The 13,648-nt window shown below is 30.3% G+C and overlaps 1 protein-coding gene across 4 annotated transcripts in view; it reads left to right on the plus strand.

The window, feature by feature from the left end:
- Positions 1–13,648, plus strand: part of LOC105330255 (uncharacterized) — a 104,513-nt gene that overhangs the window by 43,064 nt on the left and 47,801 nt on the right. For 3 of the 4 annotated variants that reach the window (XM_034445889.2, XM_034445891.2, XM_034445890.2), the window contains exons 7-8: positions 7,773–7,956; positions 13,273–13,398. In XM_034445889.2, the coding sequence (XP_034301780.1) occupies positions 7,773–7,956; positions 13,273–13,398 (310 nt within the window). The remainder of the gene's footprint in view (positions 1–7,772; positions 7,957–13,272; positions 13,399–13,648) is intronic. The other variant, XM_066076336.1, reaches the window with a different exon arrangement.

Genomic DNA, 13,648 nt, shown 5'->3' on the forward strand with positions numbered 1-13,648 from the left:
GAGATAAACTAAGAGAACCATGCGAAATTACAACGCTTTTTAAAACTCATTTTTCGAGCCTTACCAACCTTTGGCACTTTTTTGAATTATGAATGCCTTAATACATACAATGTATCTACAATGTGTGTCTATCATTCCTGAAATTTTGAACTCAAATCTTTAATAGTTTATGAGAACACTCATGTAAATCGTTAAATTGTGAATATATAAAACCCAACAGTGACGTCATCTTTTAAAAAAAACAATAATGTTCATATCAATATCAATCAGATCTGAAAGTTCATGTAAATCGGCCGAGTAGTTTTTTAAAATCGCGTACACAAAATTTGTAAGAAAAAAAAAGATAGGGGAAAAGAAACACAACGAAAACAATAATGTTTTTGTTGAAAGCGTGTCACAGATATAAAAAAAGGGTGCTAATGTTGTAATTTTTGATTGATTAAAGCGGAAATTAGCAAAATCCACCATTTTGAAGAAAAAATTATGCATCAAAAGAAAATTTTAACAAAAGAAAAAAACGTTCTGCACTCGGTGATAGAACGGGGTCGCCTGGACTTGTTCCTCACCCTAACCACTGCGCCACTGGAACTCTCACTTCAGTACTTTTAACTCCAAAATCTCGAGAATGCGTGGATCGATTAAACAACAAATGACATATTCTGCAATTATAAAAGAGTCTCTATCAACTTCTTAAAATACTTGAAAAATAGTTCTTTTTGTGATTTCGTCATTTCCCGTTATATGTCGACGAGAGAAGAGACGTATCTGTTAACAATCAATTTGTGGCATGAGAGTGTGTTTGTGTGCGTTTCCTACTTATATGAAAAACTATGTACGGCTATTTCTTTACAGGTTCGGTGTTTATAAATTCAAAATCAGCTGAATAGAGTGAAAGTACAAGTGATTTCAAAGTCAGATTTCTTGGATACGGGGAAATATAACCCATTTCTATTCTTGTTTCCAACGGGGGTCATTTTTCTTTATACTTAACATGAGGAAAATACACTTGGGCCCATTTTCTCTTTACCTGAAGAATAAGTGCCATTTTCATAAAAATGAGCACACTCTACGTGAAGAAAAAGTGACCCCTGTAAAATAATGACCCCCTTATAAGATTTTATTTTTTAGTATCATTGGTATTTGTGAAAATATCTCTTTACAATATTGTATTTTAATATTGCAATAAACTTCTGTAACAATTTTTTAAAATTCATAATCATAAAGTTAAAGCGAGAAAAGGGTGTGTTTCCTTTTTGCACACATTTGATAATTGGGTATAGAACAATATGTGTGATTTGTGTTGTGAAAGCAATTATAGTCTGCTTTCAATCAAAAATTTAACCTGGATTTTTACCTGCGTTTTATCAGCGGTATAACGATGAAACAAGAAGAATATAGATATTTTGTTGTGTTTTAGGTCTAATAACTAATAACTATCACCATTTTTGTTCATTTGATACAATAAAGATAATGATATTTTAATCCTAAATTTCCGCTCACTGACTTTTACATTTTTGTTCATTAACCTTGAATACAAAACTAGATGAATTGAGGAAAAATTGCTGGTTCCAAGCCAACTGGAAGCTGATTCAATGGGGAACTGCATGTCTCAACTTAGTTTCAAAATATGTGAAACGCTTGTTTATAATTGGTTGTTTGGTATCAACAGAAAGAATATTATGAGAGGAAACAGGTCACTTTTTGGTTTTTCAAAATAATAGCCAAATACATGAAGCACAAATATTCCGACAAAAATAATTATTTCGATATTGATTCGATAGACCTTAAACTGAAGAAGGTTGAAAATGCATGAATTAGGTCAGCATTTTATAGGTTTTTAAAAAAAAATTCTGTACAATTTTGAATCATATAAAACTGCCCATTTATTATCGTATCATCATACAGTTTGTCTATTTGCTTCGACTATTTAAGACACTGCATAAATAAAAATATTTAGCAGTTAGCAGCATTTTCACTAAACACATTTCCTCCATTTATTTCAGCAAAAGCAATAATTAAATATTATTATACACTGTATAATATTTTCTCTTCAAACTTGTAGAATGTACACGTACTTCCTATAGGCAGTAAGTTAAACAAAAGCACTACATATACAACATGTTTGCAATAATCTTTCTTGTTTAAAGAAATTAATGAAATTGTGCATGAGCAAATTAATGTTTGGAATTAAATTCAAGAACACGGATGGCAATTATTATATAAATGTGCTTTTATGCAAGTTATACCGTTACATAAAAGAAATATAAGTATCAATTGCGAGTGGAATCTATATATAAATGTTCACTTTGCATATTAGTGATAAACTTTGCCTTATTATCTTTTAACTTTGAAATGTTTGGAACTCTTCTGTATACAGAGGTGTTTTTGTTCAAATCTCATAGCATACCATAGTCGAGCATACCATATCATTAGGCTTTGTATTATAATTTCTCAAAGCATAAAAATCTCATAGCATTGCTTTAAAATCTCATAGCATATCTTTAAAATCGCAAGCCATACCACAGCATAAAATTGTCAAAGACAATTGTTCATCAACACAATGACACAATCTTCTCTGAGAGAGAATGTTAATTATTCATAGGGTACGAATGTGTTTTCTTTTTTTCTTTTAATGACAAAATGTTTTTGCAACAACTGCACGGATTTCTGATCGCACTCGTGTAGACCTTGGCTATTTCTTGAGGATGCAATTGTGAAGTGCCGGTAAAATATAGTTCAGGAAGCTGTGCATAAATTTTGTAAATCAAAAATCGTTTTTAAATAATAAAGCTATTGAAATTTCTATGGCGTATTTTATTCATGGTAAAGTAACAAGTACAGTTCAGCAGATTTCTATGTTTGTGCAGCGTCATTTTTCCTGCCATATGCCGTTGAGAGAAGAGATCTAACTGTTAACAATCATTTGTGTCAATATAAGCTAATGTATTTTCTACGGATAAGGAATATTATATACAGCGATTTCTTAACAAGAGTTGGGTGTTTTTAAGTTTAAATACAGCTGAGCAGAGTGAAAATTTAAGTAATTTCAAAGTCAGATATTTATTTTTGTTTATGGCAGGGGTCACTTTTCTACGGGGATTATTTCTCTTTATGTTTAACATGAAAAAAAATGATCCCTACATGTAGGTCTTTTTTCTAAATAAAGCCCAATTATTTTACAGCTCGGGGTTATTATTTTACATCGAAAAATGACCCCGGTCATTATCTACGGGGGTCATTATTCTTCTTGACAACGGCAAAGCAGCTCGGCGAGTTCTAATTCGGTCGTACAATTTTCTATCTTTAATCGTTTTTGAGAAAAAGGGAGGACATAATCACTTTTTACAAAAAGAAAAACAAATATAACGGCCGACCGGAAGTGACGTTATCAACAAAATTGTACGTGATAAAATACCTTGATATTTTGTATCTTTCGTGAAAATTTCATAAAAATTCGTTATAGCATATTTGAGATATTTGAGTTTTAAGAAAAATGTTTAAAAACAAAATAGAATGATAACTAGAGCAAAGCTCGTTGCAAAGCACCGAGTGGGCTCCGTTAATGTCAAAAGTAAAGCTAGATGTTACTCTAAGAAGCAGAGTTCTTAAACCTATAAACATGAGTAACTAAAACAAAAAGAAAAAAAATCGAATTATTCTTGATACGATTTAACAAATTCTAAATGATTCTTAATACGAATGAACAAAAACGTTATCAATTTCAAGAACAACTTAGCAAACACAAATCCGAATGTGTTTAAGAACGATTTACAAATATCGAATTATTTTAGGTACGAATTTATTTAACTTTTAATATAACATTATTTTCTTAACCAAGAACGTGGGGTCAAACTTTTCGGAAAAATCAATTTCTAAACCCGAATATCTCTTGAATGCATCTTCCGATTTTGAAAAGGATTTTAGTTTTAAGTTAAGGCTAATAAGCTCTTATTTTTTCTCTTTGCTTTACAATTAATAACAAATTATCGCTCAAAAAATGTTAAAGGAAGACTTTGTAGCCCTCGTGGCCCCTAATTTAAAGGATCTGGCCCTTTTTCCTATTATAAAACAGAGGGTTTAACAAATATAAACAAATTTAGTTCATCAAGTGTTCACAAATTGTTGGCCCTTTCAAAGATATCTGAACAAATGTGTTTTAGGGGCCGACCCTTTAACATCAACAAATTTGTTTTAGGTATCATATTGTTGAGCAACTTTTCTTCTACAATGCTTTTCAAAATATTTCTCGTTTTCTAGATATAAATCATCAGAGTTTTGGACTTCTGGCCCCTTAAAACCCCCAATTACGTAACATATGATTTAGGTATGGTACTATATAGAAAAACAGCTGTACAATGAACATTTTTGCTTTTATAATTATTAACAATTTTTTTTCAGTAAAGAGTTATTTAAATAAGACTAAAGAGCCCTCTTGGTCCCTAATTTTTTGATTTCTTGATATCAAACAAAGGGTCCTGCAAATATAAACATTTTTTGTTCAACAAGTGTTCACAAATTATTGACTGTTCTAAAGACATCTGAACAAATGTATTTTAGGGCCCGACCCTTTAAAACACTTACCGGGGCCAACAATTTTTGTAGGTGTTAAATTGTTGAGAAAGTTATTTTGAGCAACTTTTCTTCTACGATGCTTTTCAAAATATTGTCCGTTTCTCTTGATATTAATGATAAAAATTTTGGACTTCTGGCCCCTTAAAACCCCTAATTACGTAACATTTGACTAAGGTACGGTACAATGAACATTTTTGTTTCTATTATTACTAACAAATTATTTTTCAATAAAGAGTTATTCAAAATTTTTTTTAGAGCCCTTTTGGTCCCTAATTTGAAAGGCCAGCGCTTTTTTCTTGATATAAAACAAAGGGTCTTGCAAATATAAACTTTTTTGTTCAACAAGTGTTCACAAATTGTTGACTGTTCTACAGACATCTGAACAAATGTATTTTAGGGGCCGACCCTTTAAACACTTACTGTACCAGGGCCACCAACAAATTTTTTTAGGTATGAAATTGTTGAGAACGTTATTTTGAGCAACTTTTCTTCTACAATGCTTTTTAAATATATTTCTCGTTTTCTAGATGTTAATGATCAAAATTTTGGACTTCTGGCCATTCAAAACCCCTAATTACGTAACATTTGACTAAGGTATGGTTCTGTTTAGATAAACAGCTGTACAATGAACATTTTTGCTTCTATTATTAATAACAAATTATTTTTCAGTGAAGAGTTATTAAAAAGATTTTAGAGCCATTTTGGTTCCTAATTTGAGGGGCCAGCCCTTTTTTCTTGATAACAAAGAAAGGGTCTTGCAAATATAAACATTTTTATTCAACAAGTGTTCACAAATTGTTGACCGTTCTAAAGATATCTGAACAAATGTATTTTAGGGGCCGACCCTTTAACTCTTTACCGGGGCCACCAACAAATTTTCTAGGTATGAAATTGTTGAGAACGTAATTCTAAGCATTGTTTGTTCTACAATGCTTTTCAAAATATTTCCCGTTTTCTAGATATTAATGATCAAAATTTTTGACGTCTGGCCCCTTAAAACCTCTAATTACGTAACATTTGACATAGGTATGGTACTGTATAAATAAACAGCTGTAAAATGAACATTTTTGCATCTATTATTACTAGCAAATTATTTTTCAGTTAAGAGTTATTAAAAAAAGATTTTAGAGCCCTTTTGGTCTCTCATTTGAGGGGCCAGCCCATTTTTCTTGATATTAAATATAAGGTTTTGTAAATATAAACACATTTTTAAAAACAAGTGTTCACAAATTGTTGACCGTTCTAAAGATATATGAACAAATGTGTTTTAGGAACCGACCCTTTAACTCCATACTAGTGCCAACAATACAAGTTTTTTAAGTACCATATGGTTTGAGAACGTTATTCTAAGCATTGTTTGTTATACAATGCTTTTAAAAATATTTCTCGTTTTTTCTAGATATAAATGATTAAAGTTTTGGACTTCTGGCCCCTTGAAACCCCTAATTACGTACAGTACCAATCAGACCCAAACTAACACCAGAATAAACGCCAACTAAACCCTGGGTTTACTTTTGGGGTTTACTTTGGGTTTACTCTGGGTTTACTTTTTGAAAATTTGGGTCCATTCAGGGTTTACTTTGGGTTTACTTGGAAATTGCTTTTTTGGTCAACAGTACGCACTTAAGTGTAAAACAGACCCGTAATTTATCTTACAATCATACTGCTTGTAATTCCTCCCCTTTGTGTATTCCGAATAGACAGTTAGCATCTGTTTTCAGGGATGTACTTCCGATCGGAGTTTACTCTCTGTGTCCACTCTTGGTTTACTTTGGGTTTACTCTGGGTCCACTCTAGTAAGCCCGAAGTAAACCCAGATTAAACCCAGAAAGTAAACCCAGGGTTTACTTTCTGTTAAGTTGGGTCTGATGAGTGCTGTAACATATGATTTAGGTATGGTACTGTATAGATAAATAGCAGTACAGTGAACATTTTTGCTTCTATAATTGATAACAATTTACTGTTTAGATAAAATTTATCACAAAAAGTCTTTAGTGCCCTCTCGGAAAGACATTAGTAAAAGTTCCAAGCCTTTATTTCTTATGGTTTCAGGGGAGTAGCGATAACAAACATTTCAGACACAAAAAGCAATAACTTAGTAAGTTTTCAGGGTTATCAGGCACAGTGTTATTTTGTACAATAAGTCTAAATGGTCAATAACATCAAAAAAATTGTTTAAATATGTCTATCAATGAAAAGCTGTCCCGAGAAGAAAAAAAAAGAAAAATTAAATAATAAGAAAATAAAAGACTTAAAAAAAGGTTTTTCGCCTAAAAGGTGGAAAGACCAAATACAAATAAGAAACAGAAACAGTACGAAAACTATAAGGTTTTTCATTGGATAAAGGAAGACTTGAAGAAAAGAGGGGTCTTTCGCTGAAAACGGAGGACCCTGATAAAAATAAAAACCAATTCGCTCCACTTAGCAATTCATGAAAATCTTACTCGGAATGTGTGTGGGGAGAGGAGAGGGAGGGCAGGTGTGTCAATCTTTAATAAATGGGTGAAAATATTAACATTCACTATATTTTAGTTTTTTATGTTGTTGAAAAAATCGATATGTTTATAATTGGAAATGGGTCGCGCGAAGAAAAATAAGTTGTTTTTTTTAAATAGGGTGACCCCTAACCCCATGCTTCATGCTGGATTTAGAACTTTGTTAAATAAAAAAGATACTGATTGAAGCAGGTATATATAGTTTATTAAGAGTTGTGTGATTACCTTGGTTCTAGATATATCATGTTTTCCAGTAGATTCGATCTAGCGCACGCCCTCTATCGTCAATTAGCTCACACATGCTGAATTACGATTCATGAATGACCCAAGTACAAATGTAAACTTGCATCGAACTTATTAAAAATCAACTACATAACAAAATTCAAAGGATCTAATAAACGACGATATACATGTACATAATGGTTACATACAGATTTCGAAGACATAGTTTACATAGTAACAAAAATTACATTTGAAGATAACGCTGATAGAATATCGGCTTTCCGTAGTATTTGACAGAGTAAATCGTAAATTGAGTCGCTGTGAAATCGGATGACATTTGTTTAAAATAATTTTAACAAATTATTTCAGTACCAGGTATAAATCTCTAATAGTAAAAGGTCATAGAACTTATCATTCCGTTTTCTTAAATCTGCAAATTTTCTATTATATAAAATGTTAATGAACTTTTTTTTATCACGAAAGACAGCAATCTTAGATGGAAGAAATGGCAAAAGCTTACTAGGATCGCCTATCCTGGATACAATGGGAGCCCAAGCCTCACCTTTGACTATAAGCATTGAAGGTTACGGAAACGATGTATTTCTCTTCTGGGTATCTGATTGCGAAAACCATGAAGGACAAGAGGGAAAATATAAATTTGTGAAAGGTATCATTAGCATTACTTTTTAAAAAAACCATATGAGTACGAATGTGGTTATTCTGACCTGATTCGCACGCACGCACGCACGCACGCACGCACGCACGCATGCACGCACGCACCGTGTTTAAGATCTTAAATTAATGTGTTAAACATAAGAAACTGTTTGATTATCATTAAAATGAATCAGAAGATAGACTTATCAGCTTGAAAAAGATTTTTAACTGGTATATTGAACCTTTGTAAACAAAAACAGGAAACGAGACTTGTTTACATGACAAAGAATTGTGAGCCCTGTATCTTGCTTATCACTTAACCACTGACTCTCAAATTTCATTTGATTATTAGAAATGCATTCCTAAAGCATTGTAAATAATAAAAAAAGAAAAATAGAATTTGACCAAAATTGTGATTATGCCCCTTTAATTTTGATATCAAGTTATCAATTTTTACAAGCTCATTTAGTACACTTTATCATCATTAAACATCTTTCTGTTTTTTGTAATTATATCTATTCAAAAAAATGGACATTAATTCACCCATCAAATAAGACACAGTTTTAATTTTATAGATTAAACAGAAAACACATAATTGACTGTATAGATATGTGTTTTACTTAGATTACAAATTGGTATAGGCTTTAACTACAATTAACACAATGTTTGACTAGGAACACTGTGGTACATTATTGTTGTTATAGTGGTACTACCTTAGAGTGGGTTCCCCTTTTCATACATTTGATGATTAGGTACAAAACAAAAGGTGTGAATTGTGTTTTGATAGCATTATTTTCAAGTCTGCCTTACCTCATTAATTCAAATGCATTTCAAATAAGAGTTTAGTTCAATGTATTCTAGAGGTGCACTTTATTTAGATTAATGATCTTAAAAAGTCTTAGTGCTTTAAATGTTTTTTTTAAAATTCATTCTGATAATTCAGTTTTGTTGTTATATTCAGCTAAAGAAATACACCAAGCACTAGCTACTTGCACTTATGAATTGTTATTCACAATGTTTGAATTAAAAATGGAAACAAGTTTATCTTAGCTGACTTAAAACACATCTACATTATATCATCTTATTTACAAAACATGTACTTGCACTCATTCCTTACTAAAACCATATCTAAAATTGAACCTTATTCACCTAATATATCTAATGAACTGTGATTTAAACCATTTTCATTTTACTATTGCAATTATGAAAGTAATAAGAAATTAATCAGGATTACAGGCCCTTTTAAACGAATAATCGATTAAATTACAATTACTTACAATCATAAAAAACGGATGATTACTGATTACTCATGATTACTCAACAACCTGTAATCGATTACAGCTACTTACGATTACTGATTACACCATCTAGAGCTGATGTTAGAAATGAGAAGATTAACCCTTAAACTAATATTAACTATATATTGGCATCAATGCAATTTATGATAATTAAGGGTGCAAATATTGACCCAAAAAGATTGATGGGGTTTCTATATGTTTGTTTAACTATTCAGCTTTTTGACATGAAAAAATGACTTTATTATCTAAATTATGGGCCTTTTTAGGCACACCAAGGTTATAACAATTTTAAAAAAAATAATGTTTATTTCTTTGTTATACATGTACTGTCGTTAACGAGGAATAAGGATGTAAATATTATTCCTAAAATATCTATGAGGTTTCTTTCGTGTTTAACTATACTGTTTTTTTAACCTTAAAATGAAAATTATGGGTTTTCTCATTTGGGTATACATTTTTTATAAAAGAAGATTCCCTTTAACTTATGTTGACTTTATTATTGTTATAATACAATTGAAGAGAAATGAGGATGCAAACATTGGTCCTCACAGATTTAGGGGTTTCCTAAGTGTTTATCTATACTGATTTTGTATCATTAAAATAAATATCATGGGTTTCCGCACGAGGGTCAAACTTCATAATTATAGAATTTTTCCTTGAATCAATAGTGATATTTTATTTGCAATAATGTAAGATGGAATAAATTAGAGTTCAAATATTAGTAAAAAAAGATTTAAGGTTTATTTGAGTGATTTACTTTACTGACTTTTTAACGTTATAATGAAAATTATGGGTTTCCTCAATCGGGGGAAAATGTTTAATTATAGAAGATTTCCTTTGACTAATGTTGATTATATCATTGGTATACTGTCATCAAGGAGAAGTAAGGATGCAAATATTGATCCTAAAAGATCTATACTGATTATATCATTGTAATACTGTCATTAGGAGGAATACGGTTGCACATATTGATCTTAACAGATTTAGGAGTTTCCTATGTGTTTAAGTATATTGATTTTGTAACATTAGAATAAATATGATTGGTGTACTCAGGGGGGTCAAACTTTATAATTATAAGATTTTTTCTTGAAATAATGTTGACTCTTTCTGGTTCCTAAGTGTTTAAATATGCTGATTTTGTAACATTAAAATAAATATTATGGGTTTCCTCACGGGGTCAAACTTCATAACTAAAGCATTTAAAAAAATTAATGTTAACATTTTCTTTGCAATAATGTAAGATAGAATAAATAAGAGTGCAAATATTAATAAAAAAAATATAAGGTTGGTTTGAGCGATTTGCTATACTGAATTTTTTATTTGAAAATGAAAATTATGGGTTTCCTCATTGTGGTTTATTTTTTTTTCATTAAAGATTTTCTGTAACTAATGCTGATTATATCGCTGTAATGCTGTCATTAAGGGTGAATAAGATGCAAATATTGATCCTAAAAGATTTAAGATTTTCGTAATATTTAACTATTCTGATTTTGTAACATTTAAATAAATATTATTGGTCTACTCAGAGGGGTCAAACTTCATAGTTTAAAAAAAAAAATTATGTTGACATTTTTTTGCAATAATGCAAGAAAGAATAAATTAAAGTGCATATATTAATCAAAAAAGATTTAAGGTTTATTTGAGTGATTTACTATACTGACTTTTTAAGTAAAAAAAAAGATTTATTTTAACCAATGCTGATTATATCATATATCATTATATCATCAAACGTGTCATAAAGGAGAAATAATGATGCAAATATTGATCCTTAAAGATTTAGGGGTTTCCTAAGTGTTTAATTATACTGATTTTGTAACATTAAATTTTATCAAAATAAAAATTATAGGTTTTTTCAAGGGGTTTTAAACTTCGGAATTATAGGATTTTTCCTTCAGCTAATGTTGATATTTTCTTTGTTTTTATGTAATGACGAATAAAAGGTGTAAATATCTTTCAAAAACTGCCATGAGGTTTACTAAGTGATTAACTATACTGTTTTTTTCTAACGTTAAATTGAAAATTATGGATTTTCTCATAAGGATGCAATTTCTTGATAAAAGGATTAAAGAATTTTTTTTCGAAAAGGTAATTTCTATAAAAACAGATTTCTGATTTTTTTCAAGAAACTCTACAATCAAATCCGCCAAAAAAAATTATTACTCAAATTTGGATGAAATGAAAGTGCATACTGTGCAAGGTGTAAATTTGAAAAAAAAGCAGCAAATTGTTTATGTCTTAATGATGAATTGTTCTTTGTAAAGCCCTGAAGAGATTTAAATTGAAAGATTTTCCAGTTAAAGCCTCCCTTTAGAAATTTTAACCCCTTTGAGTATGCCCATATTTTTTTGCTCTCGATTAATAGAGCACACATGGTCTAGATTTGTATTGCTTTAAGTTAATAATGTAAACTTATACTAATATATTCTTTTAATACCTGTATTCAAAGAATACATCAAAGAAAGTTTACAATTAAAACTCATAAAATTTTTAGAAACCCTGAAGCCGACACAAGTTTTTTTTAAAGGGGGATGGTCACGATTTTGGTCAAAAATTATTTTTCCGATTTTAATATTTACAATGCTTCAGAAAGGCATTTTTAATAGGCAATCGAAACTTGAGTGTCATTTGTTAAGTTATGAGCGAGTTACAAAGCTTGAAATTCTTCGCTTTGTAAACAAAGCGTTTGTTTACATTTTGAACGTTGAAGTAAAAATGTCAGTTTTAAACCTAAAACGAATCGGTTAAACAATGGAAATTTTTATCTATGCTTAAAATAAATAAAAAGATAGACAAATAAGCTTGAAAAAGATTTTTACTTGTATATTTAACCTATGTAAACAAAAACAGGGCACGAGCCTTGTTTACATGACAACGAATTGTGAGCCTTATATCTTGCTTATAACTCTATAATGACTTTAAAATTGTAGATTCTGAATTATTTAAACTATGACTCCCGGAGTAACTTGGGGTCCCAAGAGGAGTTCAATGTTCAAGAATAGAAATATATCGGGAAAATGTATCTTACAACCTCATTAGATCTTTATTGAAAAGAAGGTTGCAATAACATTCTTTTCACTTTTTTATCGTTTCTTTCCTATTTTTTTTTTATCTTATGCATGTTGAAACCTAGGATAATAAGATTGGTCAGTTGATGCACATTAGAAAATATGTCTCAAAAGTAGGTTTAAATAATCTTCTTTTTAAATATTTTTACATATTGAATATATAAAATGTCAAATCTTGGAATATTTATGTTGTTTTGTAAGTTATAGTATTTAAGAAGAGTTTCATAATTTAAAACTCAGAAAGAGTTACTTGAATTATTGTTCAGGTGAGTGGTATTGATCACTTTAGAATTTTATTATTCTGCTTCGGGTTCATTGACCACTGATCTGTCTATATTACACAATTTGTACTTTTGATAAGGGCAATACTACAGTACATGGGCTATAGACCTGATGATAATATATCTACCATGAAGTTCGAAGTTTTTATACTCTCATCAGGTTTATTAAACCATGTATTGACCGATATCTAAAGGCTAAAATACTTTTATTAAAATAAATTAAAAACTACATTAGCTCATAATGTACATGACTAGACGTAGATTTCGCTATTGTGAAGTCAAAATGTCGCACATGCTATTACCTGTATTTAGTCATGAAATTCTATTTTTAGTATAGTAAAGTAAATAACAGAATTTATAGTATGAATACATGTACGTGACAGCAATCGACTAATCAAATGCTCGGGAAAAATACGATATTGTAATAAACTGTTTTAAACAATATATTTGATATTTTTAAATGAACTTTTTCAATTATTTTAGGCTTGTTCAATGTGTATGTCAATTTTCACTGTAATCGTCAGTAAGAAAGAAGAATATTTGAGCGTGATTGGGTGTCGCTATGATTTTTGAACAGCCCTCGTAAAAAAGGGTTTCCTGTCATAGTATGTACTTTCATTGAATTGTTATACATGTACATGGACTGTAATAATGAGCTAAAATGAATATTTAAATAATATTTCAGGAACTAACATACATGAGCAAAGCAGATCCGATTTCTGTCGTCTGCGATTTAAATCTAGAGGGTATTCAAAACTTTTGGCTAAAAATCAACACATGGCGTCAACAGGAATTGACATTTATTATTCTGGTAAGTTATACATTTTTAGACGGGGTCACGTGACCCCATCTATTGGTTTACTGACAGCCGAATTCTCAAACCGGAAGGCACGCGTAGAACACATGAGTCTACGCGTAAGAAAATAGTGCAGAAAGTTTTCATGCATTTCAGTAAATATGTATCATAAAAACACGCATTAAATCTTTTTAGGTCCTCTGTGTATAAACAAAGTTCTATTTAGAAAATACACACATAGTTTTATTGATCAAAATATTCTTGT

Source organism: Magallana gigas, chromosome 2, assembly GCF_963853765.1.
Source record: "Magallana gigas chromosome 2, xbMagGiga1.1, whole genome shotgun sequence".
Classification (NCBI taxonomy): Eukaryota; Metazoa; Mollusca; class Bivalvia; order Ostreida; family Ostreidae; genus Magallana; species Magallana gigas.